This window comes from Candoia aspera, chromosome 16, assembly GCF_035149785.1.
Source record: "Candoia aspera isolate rCanAsp1 chromosome 16, rCanAsp1.hap2, whole genome shotgun sequence".
NCBI lineage: Eukaryota > Metazoa > Chordata > Lepidosauria > Squamata > Boidae > Candoia > Candoia aspera.
This window is the reverse complement of record NC_086168.1, coordinates 6,973,393-6,989,853: the sequence shown is the minus strand read 5'-3', so window position 1 is coordinate 6,989,853 and position 16,461 is coordinate 6,973,393. Positions and strand designations below refer to the sequence as shown.

Here is a 16,461-nt window from a genome sequence, read left to right as displayed (position 1 = left end):
AAGGTTTAACACACCCAGGATGGCAAACAACGTGAAATAAAATCGGGTGCTCCAGAATCTCTCTCGATCTACCTTTTATAAAACAGCTTTCAATTTCATAGGTTACAGCTAATCTAAATTTGCCTCCCCGTCTCATCATCTTTTGGGCTCTTTCTCTTCCCCTCCAGTAAATATAATAAGAATTATTATGACATGGCCTGATTTTTCCTTGCACTAATCTTATTGTTTTCCACTTTTTCCTCCCCTCCATTCCCCCCAGTTCCAGGCAGCACAAAGACTACAGGTAGTCCTCACTCAATGACCATTTGTTTAGTGATGGTTTGGAATTACAAGGGTGCTGAAAAAAGCAACTTATGAACGGTCCTCACACTTACGACCATCACAGCATCCCTGCAATCACATGATCACAATTTGGGCGCTTGGCAACCAGTTCACATTTATGACTGTTGCAGTGTCCGGTGGTCATGTGATCTCCATTTTCGACCTTCCTGGCTGGCTTCTAGCAAGCAAAATCAACGGGGAACCTTGTGGTTTGCTTAACGGCCATGTGGTTTGCTTAATGCTTGCAGTAATTCACTTAACAGCCACTGCAAAAAAAGGTCATAAAATTGGGTCAGGGTCGCTTAATGACTGCGTTGCTTAGCAACCAAAATTCCAGTCCCAATTGTGATCATTAAGTGAGGACTACCTGTGTAAGTTAATGGCCACAGATGTGGCTGTTTTTGGTTTGGTTTGGTTTGGTTTGGTTTGATGGAGAGGAAAAGAAAGAAAAGGGAGAAGTGAGGGGAAATGGGAACGTTCCTACAGGAATCACAGCTCTGTCAAAATGTCTCACAATCCTGAGGGTTGCCAGTCTGTGGCGGGAGGTGAAACAAGCAGAACAGAAGAGGGGCAGTTCTCTCCAGTTTGTTTCTTCAGCTTGGCCAACCTCGCAAAAGGCAGCCTGGAGAAACACTGCACCGTAGAAAGAGATCCCGAAGCAAGGCTTACAAGAAGTGTTTGCGTCTGCCATGATGGAGTTCAAGAAGAAACCAACCACGGAGCCAGGGCGTTCCTTGGTCCAACCCTGGTGACCTCGTTTTTGAGAGCGATGGGTGGCCATTTTGTCATTCTGAATGAGGACCCTTTGTCGGTCTGCCTGTCGGGGCCAGACAGACGCTTAACTTGATGCTCCTGTCATCGCGGTGTCCAATGTCAGTGTGGAGGAAAAGAAGAAAATATGGCTGTATGAGTCTTTTTGAGCTGGGAAACAGGAAGGAGTCCCTCGCAATGTTGGCACTCTGTTCAGAAGAGTTGGGCCGGCTTGCCCGGTTGAGTTTCCACGGACTTTCATGAGGCAAAATAGGAACTCTGCATAGAATAGAGCCTATCGATGGGATTTCCTACCCTTGCCTGCATGGAGTTTACTTCTGAGGAAGCCAGGAAACAGTCACTCAAACTCGTTAAGGACGTATCACTGTCGATGTCGTGAAAAATGGAGTCGTTTCCTGAGGGGCAGGGGAGAGAAAAGAGACAAACGGAACACAGGCATGTTAACAGGCTGGGTTGATTGGTCAAAGCGTGCTACAATCTTCTGAGAAGGTGATCCACATGTGGATCACCCACACAGAGAATTCACATGACTAGCGTGTTACCAGAGCATCCCATCTCTGGCTCGGGCAAGGGAAACGTCAGCTTGAAATCCTTCCTGTGCAACAGGAATGCGTCATGATCCGGTTCTTTCTGGAAGGTTGGGGGTGGCCTCCAAAGGAGATTGAAATTTTGCCCTCCAACAAATGTTAGCCTGGAAAGGCCAGCACATCAAGGAGAGAGTTAATGAGACCAGGTCTCCTTCTTGTCCTAACTTTGCTTGCGAACAGCAAACGCCTTTCCTTCTCCATCTGCCGGGAAGGATTCTAACATGGAACCTGCAAATGGCACACTCCAGGCCAACACAGTTCATACTGTAGGATTTTGGCAACATCAGAAGTCTAGTAATATCTGGGGAGCTGGAAATATTCATGCTTCAATGTTTGCATCACCGCAAACCTGGATTGACTTAGCCAACATTTGATTAAGCTGCATCTTAGGATTTCTAGACCCAACAGGAATTTCTGCACACTATTCACACATCTGGGTACACTTCTGTTCCAAAGAATGACTGCTAATAGCAAAATAAAGAATTTTTTTAAGAAGCCTATCTTAATCTCTGGTGTGTTCCATCTCTGGGAATAATAATGGCAACAGTAACAATAATAATACTCAGATGCCCTGTGTGCATTTTGAGCTGTCACCTTTTCTTCAGCTGCATCATTGTGTTCTCTTTCCCTGCTCAAAAATCAGAACTATTTGCACTTGAAGAATAAGATGAAGAGAAAAAGCAGACCCTTCTATTTCCTAGAGCTTCTAATGGTAGATCATCAAGTGAGAAGCAAGGAATGGTTTGGCCCTCTGCCAGGAACTTGTTTGCATTGCAGTCTACAGCATTTCAGAAGAGTTTGAAAAGAGAGAGAGAGAAAGGCTGGGAGGGATCCTTTTTTAACTGACATGAGCAAACTATCTGTGGGAAGGAGGTTGGCAAAAGAGAAAAGATCCTGCATTCCATCAGAGGAAACTGCGGCTCTCAGGAATTGCAGGATCAAATCGTGTCAATGCCAATAAAACTTGCCACTGAAAATGGAAAGGGGTAGCAAGAGGGGAGGGAGAGACCCAGCTTTGAAAAGGGGGGGGGGTGTCCATTTTTCAATGCAAACTTGGCTAGACTCCAGAAGCAAGTCCTGATGATCACCATGGATGCTGACTTGGAAGCAGACAAGGACAGGCCCAAAAGCTAAATAGCCCCAGGTGATGTCTCTCTGCCTTCCTAGACAGGGTGCCCACTGGATGCGGTGGACTCCAAGTTCCATCATCCCTAGACATAGTTAGGTAAGGTCCATTATTCATGCAGGCATGCAAAAGAAGCTGATGGAGTGAATTGCAATTAGGCAAAAAAGGAGTTTTGCCAGTGCACACACGTCTTGGAGGTCTATTCACCATAATCACCTCTTGCAATAATTTGAAAAGGAAGCAGCATAGAGAAAAGCAGAAATATTTCATCAGCTCTGCTGAGAGGCTACAAGTCCTTGCTTTCAGCTCCATCTACCATAATGATTTTTCTTCTTCATATTTGTTGCAAGAGCTTGATACTGAAGAATGAGTTTGTTTTTTTCCTTCTCCTTACCACTGCTGTTTCCTTATGTGTTATTTCTTTTACATGCATTCCCACCACCAATCGTAACCTGCTCCACAAACCCATTTGGCCTCTATGGGGAACCAAGGGTGGCAAGCTTCACGTCTAGTTTGAGGCAATAAGTTCTTCCATTCTTAGAAAACACTGCGTAGCTTTCTGATGTAAAGCTATAAATCATGAGGACTAGATCCCTTGATAAGTTTACACTGTTGCAACAGGCCCTGTGGGCTGCCTCTGAAAACTGCAGCTGCTGTAAAACTGCAGAAGAAACCTGGCTCCCTGACTGTGCAATTCTTAGGTCAATGATATTGACTTTCCATTTCTTTCTGGAACCTCGTCTGCAACTATCAACAAGTCCAGACAGGATTCCAGTTGTTGAGCAGCTACAAAATATGGAAGATCTTTTTGTGATGGGGAGGAAAGGGCCTGGAATAAATGATGAACATTTCGATGGGCAAAACTGATCATTTTTTTTGCAGACAAGGGCAGCTTTGGGGAAACCCATCCAGGCGAATGATGTCAGAGGTGAATGAGGCAGTGATGTCAGATGACATTCAAGTGGGCAATAGTAACTAGATTTCCCAGGACATGTGGGACTCCCAACATCATCTTGCTCAAGAGAAGGACCTAGTTCTTTGCCCTGCTCCATGAACATTATGGCTTGATAGAGAAAACAAGACTGAATATTGTACCTCTGAATTATTCAAACCAGGCATGCAGCAGGATCTCATATGGGATGCAACTTGAGGGGTGAAGTGTGAAATATGGGTAGCAGATCCTTGCTCAGCCCCAGAGATGAACTGGGATGTCCTTTTCGATTTCCATGCCACCAATCCTGCACCCCGGGTTTGGGAATCAAGACATTCTGCCCCACATACTGTTCTTGTGAGCGAGATAAGAGCTGTTATCAATTTGCATGCTAAAGAGTTCTGGATGCAAGAGGATAAACCAGCTTTCTGCCAAACCACATCTGATACAGCCTTCTCACTGATGTGGTAATGAAAAGACAGGTCTTGTTCCCCCCACTTTCTCCATTTCCATGCCTCCTTAAAATAAGAAGCACATAGCTAGAATAATACTTTTTAACTCTTTATGGCTTTTTCTTATCCTGGCTCAAAGTGGGGCACCATAATCAGATGCAAAAGAGAACAATGGCCAAGCCTGGGCAACTGGTCAGCTATGGAACCCATCTGAGATCTGCTAGACCAGGGTCAACATCTACACTGCAGAAATGCAAGAGATTTCTTAAATAGGTCATATTCGCCATCAGTACCCCAAGGTAGAGAAGCAACTCTTCCACACACCCTCTTGGCCCCACTGATTCATTTATTTATGTCTCCTCTTCTCTTCTTCCTTGGCATGTGGGTTGAGAATGGTGGCAATCCAAGCAAAAGCAGCCTTAGGAAATGTCATTTGCCCTGAAGGCAATGGCATTTCTTGAAATCTCTGACAGCTATCATTGCTCCAGGAAATGAGAGAGAAGCAAATCCCTACATTTGCCAACTGGGTGCGGAGATCAGGTGGAGGGAAGGCGGGGGGAACAACAGAGGAAGCTTTCATATCCTATAACACTCTCACTGGCACTGAGTACACTGATGTGTGTTCAGATCCTTTTGGGGGTTCGTGGGATTAAAACTAAATTGCAGATGAATATGGAAATGGGATGGGATTGGTCTCTCCATTCCCAGCAGCTCTGCTATCTTCTGCCCAATTTCCAAGCAAGCAAGGGGGAAAAAAACCCCTAAGATATATTTGATATCCAAATGTTATTTCTTAGATTTCTATCCTGCTTTCCTTTAGGAGATAAAGGCACCTTCTCCATTTCCCCCACACAACCAGCTTGTGAGTTTGGGCTGAAAGAAAGCGACCAGTCTAAAATCACCCAGTAAGGTTCCATGGCCAAGGGTGGATGAACAGGTGTTTCTTCTGTCCATCCTTAGCCACTGTGCTCTACAGGATCTCTTATCACCTCTATGCTCTTCCAGACTTGAACAGGAGACCTCAGAGTTCAAACAGATGTTCTGGAGGTCTCAGTTGCACATGACAATGGCAGTTGGTTCCCAGAGAGTCTTACCATAAGGATTCATGTGGTCACCTGGCATTTGTGGTGGGGTGAGACCTTGCTGGAAAGGATCAGTGGCATAGGTGCTCTGGTCCATTGCTACAATCTGTTGTTGCGGTGGCGCGAGTGGTGTGTAGGACGTCATGATCCCTTCCATTCGGTTAGACATTACTTCTGTAAGGAAAAACAAAACCAGCTTCATCTCATGCTTGGCGTGCAGTGAACCTACCAGAATGCATCCAGCCTTAAATATAATAGCCATATTGGTTAGGACTCAGAAGGCCTGGTGATATTCATAAGCATCTTCTTTGGAAAAATGAGAAATGCCCAAGAACTGAAATGGTTCCCATTTTCAGGAAACTCCCACCAACTCCATATCATCTTGATGGGATTCTTGAATTAACTATGAAAAACTAAGCAAACTATGCAGGCAGTGATGTCATTCCACAACCCCATCTGGCCTCACAGAGACATTATTTCATCATATGAACTCTGTGATCCCTGATTGGCTCAGAGCACCCTCAAAATGAGGAACAGAGTTCAAAAGAACAGACAGGGGCTTGGTTGCAAACCAGGCAGAGGAAACAAATGATAATGAAAAGGATGAAATGGATGGAACATTTTGTTATTTCTTTTCTTCCTAGCGGACTCCTTTCCTTCTACAGTGTAAGGTGGTGAGGCAGAGAGGAGAAGATGACTGAGGGTGGGAAGCCAGTGAGAGCCAGCAGATCTGGAGAGAGGACTGTATAGAATGTTTGCACATGGATCCCCTTGGTCAACTTGTCACTAAATAAGGGCAAGACAACTTATTCCACACCTGTGAATCCAGCAAAACTCTCTTCTCCTTAGAAAGAAAGTCCCTAAGCAAATTTTATCTCCTCCACTTGAATGAAACGCTCAGATCTGGAATCTGGATTTGATCTGATTCTGCTGAAGACCTTTCCTGACTTCCCACTTCCCTCCCAAAGCCCCCAGTCTTCCAGTAACCCCTATCCAAGAGTTCCTGAAAACGGTGAATCATTTCTGCTAGAATGGGAGGAGAATTTGCCAACTGTTCTTTGAAATCCACTCTCACAATCCCGGCTGCTGGCTCCGATGTTGAGCAATGCCTGTCTGAGGATGGCTGCATCTCTCATCCATATGCAGGGATTGGTGTTGCGTCCTCACTTGAAGGATTTTGCAAGCTGGGCGGGGCAGAGGCCCGGGTTTGTCCAGTCCCTGCTGCAGCACTTTGCCAACCCCGACTGGCGCCTTGTGGTGCCAGTGTGGCCCAAAACAGACAGGATGAACTCAATGCTAATTATGATCAGGGAACAAGGGCTGCCAAAATGCCAGGACATACTGTCAGAAGCCTATCTATCCAGACCCACATTTATTCCTGTGGAACATACAGAATGTGGACAATGATATTGCTTTGCAAAGAGAGGTGGGCAACTTGCAAACCCTGGGCATTTGCACCTCTGATATCCATTTGGGGGGGGGGTGTCTATAGTTCCCCCAACCACACTGCCAAATTTAATACACAATTGCCCAAAATTGGCAGCACGGCTTCCTGTTATTCTGAGATGGGAAATGCACAGGATCCTAAAATGTGCTTCACACTGTTAACTTCCTGCAGTGGGCTGTGGGGATGACCTTGGGAGACAGGAGGAAGAGCCGCAGCTAGAACAAGAGGCCGATAAGAGGCAGATAAGAGCCAGCCGAGCCCGCAGAAGGAATGGGGAGCTGGAAAGTATCTCAGAAAGGACCCTCCCTAGTTCTCTGGAAAGAAAATGCGGGGGCGGGGGAGATGAACTTTCAGACTTGCCAGATTCTGTTACTGTAACCTTACAATAAAGGAAGTACTGACACGAATGGTTTTGATTTCCTGCCTGGACTAGTCGAAGTGCTGACACTTTCTAACCTTCCCATCTAAAAGCTCAACGTATAAGGCCCTTTCTGCTCTACATCACCACCCTCCCCCAGCTCCAAGTGCAGCAGCTCAGAGCCTCTTAAGTTTGCCCACCCGCTTTAAATCCCTCCCTGGCCAATCCAGCTGCAATCCAATCTCCTTCGTGGCCATATCCTGGAGCCGAATCTTGAATATTTGGCGTTGTGCCGACCCTCCCCTTAGAACCAAACGGTACAGTATCAAGCAGGAAGCCAGGATGGCCACTTCACTATTAAATTGGCCATCCTAAGCACTCCAACCCGGTTGCAGCGGTGGCTTCACCTTGGCCAAGCCGTTGTGAGTTTTGCTGCTCCTGCTGCTGCTGATGCCGCCGAGCCAGTTTCTTCATCTGAGAAAGGAAAGAGAGTCAGAATCAACCTGGTTTCCCTTGTCCTTGCCTTGTCGGTGCGGCGTGCCTTGGTGGCCCTTTTGAGGGAGAGCCTTACCTTTGCTCTTTGATTCTGAAACCAGACCTGCACGACTCGAACGCTGAGACCTGTTTCAGCTGCCAGAGTCTCCCTCACCTGCAAGAAAGGCCCAATGGAGAAAGTCAAGCTTGCCACAATCCAAAGAAACTCCTGGATCATCTGTAATCCATTCAGGGGCAACACCTGGCAAGGTTTGGGCCCTGGTTTCCGAGAAATTATAGTGGCATGCAGACGTTGGTGTTACAGCAAGCGTTTACGTTATCTTAATTTCCCAGGGTATAAAAATATATATCTGGAAACTGAAACTGAAACATTCAAAGGCTGCAAGGGTTATTTTACTTTTCAGCGTGTTTGCAAACTCATGAACCAGATATCCTGGCTTAGGTCTTGCTAACACTAGCTTCTCCTGCATACTCATGTAGCTATGAAAGTTTAGACTTGACTGTGCTTGTCTTGGTGAGTCTTATGGCACTCACTGAGTGAGCTGGTGGGCTGTGCAAGAAGATTCCATCTACTCAGGGAATGTGGAAGGAAAGATCGTCCTGAAGCTTGCCATTTGGCTACTGGGAGAAAAGGGACAGCTGTCCATTTAGCTAGGATCCAAAACTCTATCAGGACCCTCTATCTGGGATCGTGCTGCAGGCTGAGAAACAAGGCCCTGCCCTGCCCTGACACAGAATGAATCAGTTGCCTTGGGCAGCAGATGCTGGGTGGTGACAGAAGAGAAAACAAAAGTGTACCATGTGGCCTGCTCGGTGTTTTAATCCTGCCAGCTCCAGATCAATGGATTTCAGGGATAAGGAAGGTCTTTCTGGGGGCATTCAGGCCCCACAAATAAGCAATAAGCCTGAGTTATCCCAATTTTGCCTGGGCTGGAGGTGAGAATCTTCTGTATGCAAAAAGAAGTATAACGGTACTGATGACGAGTGGCAAATGTTGGAGTGATGAAGAAGGGTCTTCCCCCTCAGAGACATACCTTCCTACAAGGCTTGGAAGATACTTCAAAGGAGGCTTTGAACGCTCTTCTCTGCTGGGTCGTGAGGATTGTCCGTGGCCGTTTTGGCCTCCTTGGGTCTTTTCCATCATCACCACCCTTCCCTGGGTTCACTTGCCCTTTAGTCGGTTTGATGTCCCCATCCTCGTCATCACTTTTCACTGTTGATATAGCATGCAAATATAGAAGAACTCAGAGGCTGGATTCACACATTGCACTAAGCCATGCTTTGCTTTGTTAAAAACAGGTAGCCCTCGACTTATGGCCACAATTGGGACCAGAGCTTTCATTGCTAAGCAAGGCAGTCGTTAAGAGAGTCATGCCCAATTTTACAACCTTTTTCACTGCGGTCATTAAGCAAATCGCCAAAGCCATTAAGTGAATCATGTGGTCATTAAGCCAATCTGGCTTCTGCCCTTGGCTTTGCTTGTCGGAAGCTGGCTAGCAAGGTCGCAAATGGCCATCACATGACCCTGGGATGCTGCAGCCATTGTAAGTGCATGCCGGTTGTCAAGTGCCTGAATTTTGATCCTGTAACCGCAGGGATGCTGTGATGGTTGTAAGCGTGAGGACCAGTCGTAAGTCTTTTTTTCAGCACCATCGTAACTTCGAACGGTTGCTAAACAAATGGTCCTAAGTTGAGGATTACCTGTATAATGGCCTGGTTTACACATAACATTACACCATATTTATAAACCAAAATAGCGGGATTTATCCATCCTGTTTTTTAAAAAATTAGATTGGTTCAAAATTACCCCAGGAATTAGGGTGATGGTGTCATAATTATGGCATGCACTCTGGCCAATCAGTGGCACTTATATGTACATTTTGCCCTTGCAGAATTAGTCCTCTGCTCCCAAATCTCACTTTATGTCAGTCATTATCCTGTATTTTCTAGGTTGAAGGTTGTATTAAACTGAGCATAAATTGTTGATTTTTGCTTTATGAAGCCTAATGACTCTTTTGATTTAGGTACAAGACTGTAGTGTTCTGTGAATCAAACTACGCAGCTATTATTATGGTTAATACTGCATTAGCAAAAGAAAGACAGTTTTCAAGTCTTGGGGTACCTTGGACTATACAGGTTAGAAATATGTTTAAAAAATCAGAAATTCTGCTGTATTAGCAGAGGGCATCACGGAAGAATGTTCATTGCTCTGACCGTCAAAGTTTGGAAATGTCAGCATACATTTGTAATGTTACATAAGAATCAGTGTATAAAGCTTTCATGTTAGGGCTTTAATCTTAAATTAGGGAAATTCACATTATTCGTCTAGGTTGTATAGCAAAAGTACATCTTACGGCAGGATATGTTAGAAAAGATTGCACTGGGGCACTTATATAAGCAGAAAAACACATAAAATGTGGGGAAGTGTATACAAAATCCATAAAATAGCAACTTTGGATTTAGGGCACAAAACTTTTTTTTTAAAGGATTCACTAAAAAAAAATGAGACAGAACACTTCTATTGATCAGATTTTCTCATATTTCTATCATATGCCAGGTTTCAGTTTTCTAATCACTGCAAAAGAGCCCTTGTGATTCCAGCTACAGGTGTCATCCTTTATTTGGTGAGATGTGCGTTGTTCTTTTACCTTCCACTAACAAGCTGTATATCCTGAGGTCTGCAAATTCAAGGGAGGGGAAATAGCTGTTAACTACAGTAGGGTGCCCATCAGTTTTCCCCACCCTATTGAAGGATAACAGAAGGGATGACAACTCCGTGAGAGACAGGCATATGTGAGGGATCAGGAATCTTGAACAAACCTTTGATTGTGGAGTTTTTTATGTTCTCTGAACTTGGTGCTCTCTAAGTTCAGAGAGCACCAAGAACTTCACAATTCAACCCCAAGCTACAGATAGTCTCTTCTATTGAAACCTTTGATTATGAGAAATGTTATAAGGCAGATTTAAGAAGAGCCCTGAGCTTGAATCCAGCCAAAGGCCCATCTGGTCCAGCATCCTGCATCACCGAGAAGCCAACCAGATACATTTTGGAAGTCCACCAAGCCAGGCCCTTGCAAGGATTGTCCTTTCCGGGAGGGATCCTTACCTGAATCGGAGTCATCCGGACTGACAGAGCTGAGCAGATCTTTCTCCTTCTCGTAATCGCTTTTGCAGAGAAGTTGCCCTTCCTTCAAGACAAACTCGTCCCCTTTTCGCAGTTGACGCTCACAAACGCAGCAACAGAAGCAGCTCAAGTGGTAAACGCATTCCAGCGCCCGCATGACGAATTCCGTCGGGGCGATCTTCTCCATGCACCCACTGCATTTGGCAGCAAACAATCTATTGGAAAAGGGAGAACCAACCAAAGAGACACTTGTCAGGTCCTTCTGCACGGGAGACAAACTGCACCCCATTCTTGCCATTTCTAGAGCTGAAATCAACTAATGGAGGACTTGATTTCAACCCATTTCAACCTGTGCCACCTTCTCTGGTGGGCAAATCCTTTGGGCATGAACTTGCTAGCCACAATTCTAGGGGTTGCCACTGTCTGATCAATGACCTGCATGTTCACTGAGCTGATGCTAAAACTGGTTTAGAAGAACATACCTTTCCAAGGTTTAGAAGAACATACCTTTCCAATTTTTGATGGCACATATATTTCTCTCAACCCATGCCACCTTCTTTGGTGGGGGAGAAGGCAGCTCTTCTAAGATGGTCCTATGCAAATATGTTCCCCAAACAATTAAAAGCACATACAGAAATATCTCTGCTAATTAGAGGGAAACACTCTTGGTTTATTAAAGCTGCCAACCATCTGAGTAAGCTTCATGGGATACAGAGGGGTTTATACTCAGGCCAGCTCCAATGGCAATACTCAACTTCTTGATGGCACCAAGGAAGGAAGGGAGGAGAAGGCTCAACACCACTTCCTCTTTTTCCCAATCTTTTCTTTTTATTCGTCCCCCCTCCCCCCAGCAAGCAATGATGGGTTCCTTGGTGCTGCAAAGATTCTTTCCAACCAGGAAGAAAGAGCAGGATAAGGTGCCAATCTGATTCTATCAGAAGCAGCAACGATCTCATCCAGTTTGGGCTTTAACTCCATTTCTCATCTAAACAATGACTTCCAATAAATTCTGCAATTTGGGCATCCAAAACATTTATTTTGACATGCACTTCTCCTAATGGACAACGTTCTCTTTCCAAGCTGCTTTTAGTCCTGGAGGTCAAGCACGTTTGGACACTTTCCCACCCTTTAATACAAATAATATGAACAGACACTACTGTTGTATGCAGTTTTTAAGTTTGAAGTGTGCCACAATGTTCTGAAACGTAAGAATTGGGGCATGGGCACATGCCCTGGATTTTCCCATCTATTTGGCATCAAATCGGAAATCAGCAGAACAGCATATAAATCCAAATGAAATAAATTCCTTATCTTCACCTATTCCTAGGTGCTTCTCCTGTAATTTAGACCTTTGCATCCTTAGGGAAAGCCCACCAGAATCGCTTTAAAGGGATTAAAAGTAAGGGTACATTTCTCTGGCTGCTGCTCCAGCTTCTGCTCCTTAACCCCAGCGGAGGGCTCAATTTAATGCTTCTTGAACTTGAAAGAGGTGTGGCTGAGACAGGGCGCCCTGAAGGAGCTTCAACAGGACCAGCGTTGGTGTGAAAGCATCCGCAGATGGACTTCCATTCAGGCCATTACAAACCAATCATCCTTAAGTACTGTTCAAGGGGCAGGAGGGAACCATCAATGAGAGGTGACTCTCCAGCTTCTTCTTAAAAACCTCCAGAATGGAGAACGGAGAACTTCCAAAGTCCTTCAAGGTCACATGGTTGCAAAAAAAAAAAAAAAAAAGCTTGTGCAAAGAATATTGGCTTGAACCTTACATTTTGGGGGCAAAAATGAGATTCTGGGGAAGATTCTCTCATCTCACTAAGCAGAGGAGACAATCAGTGCTTGGCCCACCCATTCTTTGGGCCTTGGGGAAAACAAGGGAACTGCCATCCCCACCAGAAAGAGAAGATCGACTTCAGACGAGCTACTGGAAGATTATTTTTCTGCCTGCTTCCGGCTTGCTTGCTCTCTCTTTAAAAGGAAACAAGGCTGCAACTCACAGCAGGAAACCCAACTCGACAAATGACCTGACTTGTACATCTCTTGATTAAAAACATAGCTTGTAAGACGTCTAGCATATAAACGCAGGGTAGTAAACCTGTTCAGGATTCAGCACTGAGGTTTAGCAGAGCACCCCTGCATGTTTTTCCCCGCTCATCCCAGCAATAAATTTGAAGAGATACGTTCACTTCAGCAGCACATACCCCATACTAAATTTGAGGAGGGGCAAACAAATGGCTTGGCCAGATGCAAAAGTCCATCCCCCCCTTTTTTTTTTGGGGTCACTTTCCCATCCATGAGGCAGAAAAATTGCCTGAACAGGTCAGGAAAAACGCTCACAGCAAAATGTTTGAAAATAAATTCTTTTTCGGGAATTGGAACCATTCTAAGTAATGGTAAAGCTGCTTTTTCACACGCTTCTTTGCAGTTGCATACTGAATCAGTTACTGATTGAAACAAGTTATTTATTTTATGGGCCACCCCAAGTTGGGATGGCGTTGGGCAGCTGATTAAGGTAAGAAGCAAAATGAACCACTTATTTCACTGCAAAATCTAACCAGTCAGGAAGAAAACAAGAAGCAAACTAGTGGTGGGGAGTTTTATTCAGGCAAGGGGGAATGTTGAGTTAAGCTCTCCTCCCCACCACCACCTTCTGAAATGGTCCAGTTGTAAAAGGCTGCATGCATTTTTTTTTTAAAATCATATGGCATAGCAGTTTGGTGTTCATGCTACTTTTCTTGCTGGGAAACCCTTGTGAGGTCCAGCAGCCAGATGTGTAGACTATTTATGGTATATGGTGTATGTGCTGCTGAAGTGAGCACATCCCCTGTGTGGGGGAGATGGGCAGTGATAAAAATATGATAAATAAATAAATAAATAGCTGTTACAAGTCACATTGCCCGGGGTGCACCATGAGGAGGCTAGTCTGCATTGCACTGAGTTGGGCTGAGAGGGAGTGACTGGCCCAAGGTCATCCAGCTGGCTTTCAGGCCTAAGGCGGGACTAGAACTCTCCTACTACACCTGATTGGCCCTTGGGCTGAGAGAGAGGGGCCGGCCCAAGGTCACCCAGCCGGCTTTCATGCCTAAGGCGGGACTAGAACTCACAGACTCCTGGTTTCTAGCCCAGCACCTTAACCACTAGACCAAACTGGCTCTCAAAGGCTGCATGACATGGTGTTTCTGGACCTTGCTTCCTTTCTACAGATGCTTAGACACAGTATGAGATCCCTCCCGACTGAAAGGATGCTGCAACTTAGCTTGCATTCCTTAGGAATTCTCTTTACTCAACATGGAGTTAATGTGTGAGGCGAATGCCATCAAAGGCACATGGGAAACCACAAGCTCGGGTGGGTATCAGGAGCATGCACTGATTGGGAACGGAGCATAGGGCAGTGCTTCAGAGGGCAGGAGGGTTGTCACATAGCGCCTGTCCACAAAAGAAGCCAAGATTTTTCTTGAGATAACAGAAGAAAAGAGAGGGATGAAGAATGAATCAAGGCAGCTAACTAAAACCTCCATGTACAAAGCAGGTCAACCTTCATCAAGGCATGACAACTTACTGTCTTCATAGTGTCTTCAGCCCCTCCCAAAAGAAATTAAGGTTAACTCTAACCAAACTTAACGCACAAAGGAAATGCCACTGTGGGGTCTCAACTTCGATCATTTCAGCCTGCTAAGACCAGATTGAGATCCAGTTTGGTGTAGTGATTAAGGATCAGGCTAGAAATTGGGAGACCATGAGTTCTAGTCCTGCCTTGAGCACAAAATCTCAGAGTTTATATTTTATATTATTTTACATTTTTATATTCATGTATATTTACATTTTTATAATGAATCTGTTTTAACAATATTTTAATTTTTATTCTCTTAATTTGCTTGCAAACTTCCCAGAGTAATTTGCCGAGATGGGTGGCGAAGAAATGTGAGGGATAGATAGATAGATAGATAGATAGATAGATAGAGCAAGCCAGTTTGGGTGACTGTGGGCCAGTCACTCTCTCTCAGCCCCAGGAAGCAGGCAATGGCAAACCACTTCTGAAAAACCTTGCCAAGAAAACTGCAGGGACTCTCCAGGCAGTTGCCAGGAGATAAGACTGACTTGAAGGCACAAAAAAGAAGAAAAACCAGATCATTTCTAAATAAGGTGTAGATCTGGTTAAGGCTCCTGTGTGAATGCAGCCAGGATTCCTGATTTGATCCAGCAACACTCCACGGTCTGTGATAGCTTTACAGCCCCCAACCTGCCCCTAACTCCAAAAAGGGGACCCCAAATATTGCTCCTTCCCTTTCTGGCTGAGAATGCTGCCTCTCTGCCCTTGCTGTCCTTGGAAGCTGGGGGAAAAAGAGAAGTATTAAAAAGCAGCTTTGTCTAAGTCTTGGAAAAAAGCGGGCTTGCTTCGCGCTGTTACAAAATGACCCACATGGCGGGTGTCAGAAACACCCCCAACAGCACCGAGTGGCCTTTGCGTTGTTGCCACTGCTTCCCTGTGCTAGGACTCAAGCCATCTGGCCATATTATATCATGCCTCTGATTTATTGCCTTCTGGTTCGTTATCTTGCTTTTAAATCCATCCCTGCTCTGCCTCCCTCCGATCCCTGTTCCGCACTGTTTACTCTTATAATCATCCCTTAACAAGTAACCTTTACCTTTTCAATCACCTCGCCCTGGTCTTTAATTTCCTCCTGTTTGTGGGGCAAATAGATTGTAATGGTTGTCTTATAACTTGCGTAGTGCGCCGGGCGAGATAAGCACGGTGCCGCGCTGGGTTTGCTGTCTGCATTAAGCAAGGTTCAGGAAGCTGGCTAAATAGGACGAAGTCATAAAGGCAGGACAACTTGGATTTCCTTCCAGTTATTGGACAGGCCCATATCGCAGGACATAGTAATCAATTGGGGATAATTTATTTATTTATCAAATATCTCTGCCACCCATCTCGTACATGATGACTTTGGGCCATCCATACCCTGGTGGCATCAATAATAATTGATCAATGCCACTGGGGGATACTAAATCACGTTTTCTCTTCTTGATCATTTGTCCCCACATGTTGTTATCCAGACACAGATAGAATCCTTAGATAAACTGATATGAAAACATACGGATGCTACACCAAAACCAAGACTGGAGGTTTCCCACTCTTTCTGAAATACTCAACAACCACAGTCCTCTTTCTCTTACATTGGCTTGTCTCTAAACCATTATAACCTTAGTGCATCAGTTCCTGAACCCCCTCCTTGCCATAAAATCCCCTCCCATTTAAAATCCCCTTCTATTCTACATCTACTGCCATATTGACTCAATGGGCAGTGGGCCAGTCCTCTGAATTCTGCTCCATCCATATCACATTTGATTTGTATGTATTTCCACCAATCATGAGGACTGGTAACATGCACTTAAAAATTGAGAAGAAAACAGGGGGCCTGAAATTCTCACACAGTGTAGTCCCTGGTTTTCATCAGACCAACTAACATGCCACCAAAATCCAAGCAAGAGTGAAAATAAAGGTGAAAGATCGCAGTCAATAGATTTAAGCATCCCAATTAAGTATGCAAAGCTTCTACAGATGGGGACAAATTATACAAGCATCTTGGCCCAGTTGACCTTCTCATGGTCATGGAAACAAAAGCTAATCTTACCTATCCAATGTTGTCCACATCTGCTTCTAAAGCAGCTGGCTGGGGAATTCTGGGAGTTGAAGTCCACACGTCTTAAAGCTGCCAAGGTTGAGAAACACTGCTCTAAAGTGTAGATGGAGACTAAATTATTCCCA

At 45.0% G+C, this 16,461-nt stretch overlaps 1 protein-coding gene across 2 annotated transcripts in view; it reads right to left on the bottom strand.

The window, feature by feature from the left end:
- Positions 1 to 598: 598 nt before the first annotated feature.
- Positions 599 to 16,461, bottom strand: part of LMX1B (LIM homeobox transcription factor 1 beta) — a 124,481-nt gene continuing 108,618 nt past the window's right edge. The window contains exons 3-8 of one of the 2 annotated variants that reach the window (XM_063316100.1): positions 10,677 to 10,909; positions 8,605 to 8,783; positions 7,647 to 7,724; positions 7,483 to 7,549; positions 5,283 to 5,444; positions 599 to 1,487 (exon numbers count right to left, since the gene is read on the bottom strand). In XM_063316100.1, coding sequence (XP_063172170.1) covers positions 1,330 to 1,487; positions 5,283 to 5,444; positions 7,483 to 7,549; positions 7,647 to 7,724; positions 8,605 to 8,783; positions 10,677 to 10,909 — 877 coding nt within the window. In that variant the 3' untranslated portion in view covers positions 599 to 1,329. The remainder of the gene's footprint in view (positions 1,488 to 5,282; positions 5,445 to 7,482; positions 7,550 to 7,646; positions 7,725 to 8,604; positions 8,784 to 10,676; positions 10,910 to 16,461) is intronic. The other variant, XM_063316101.1, reaches the window with a different exon arrangement.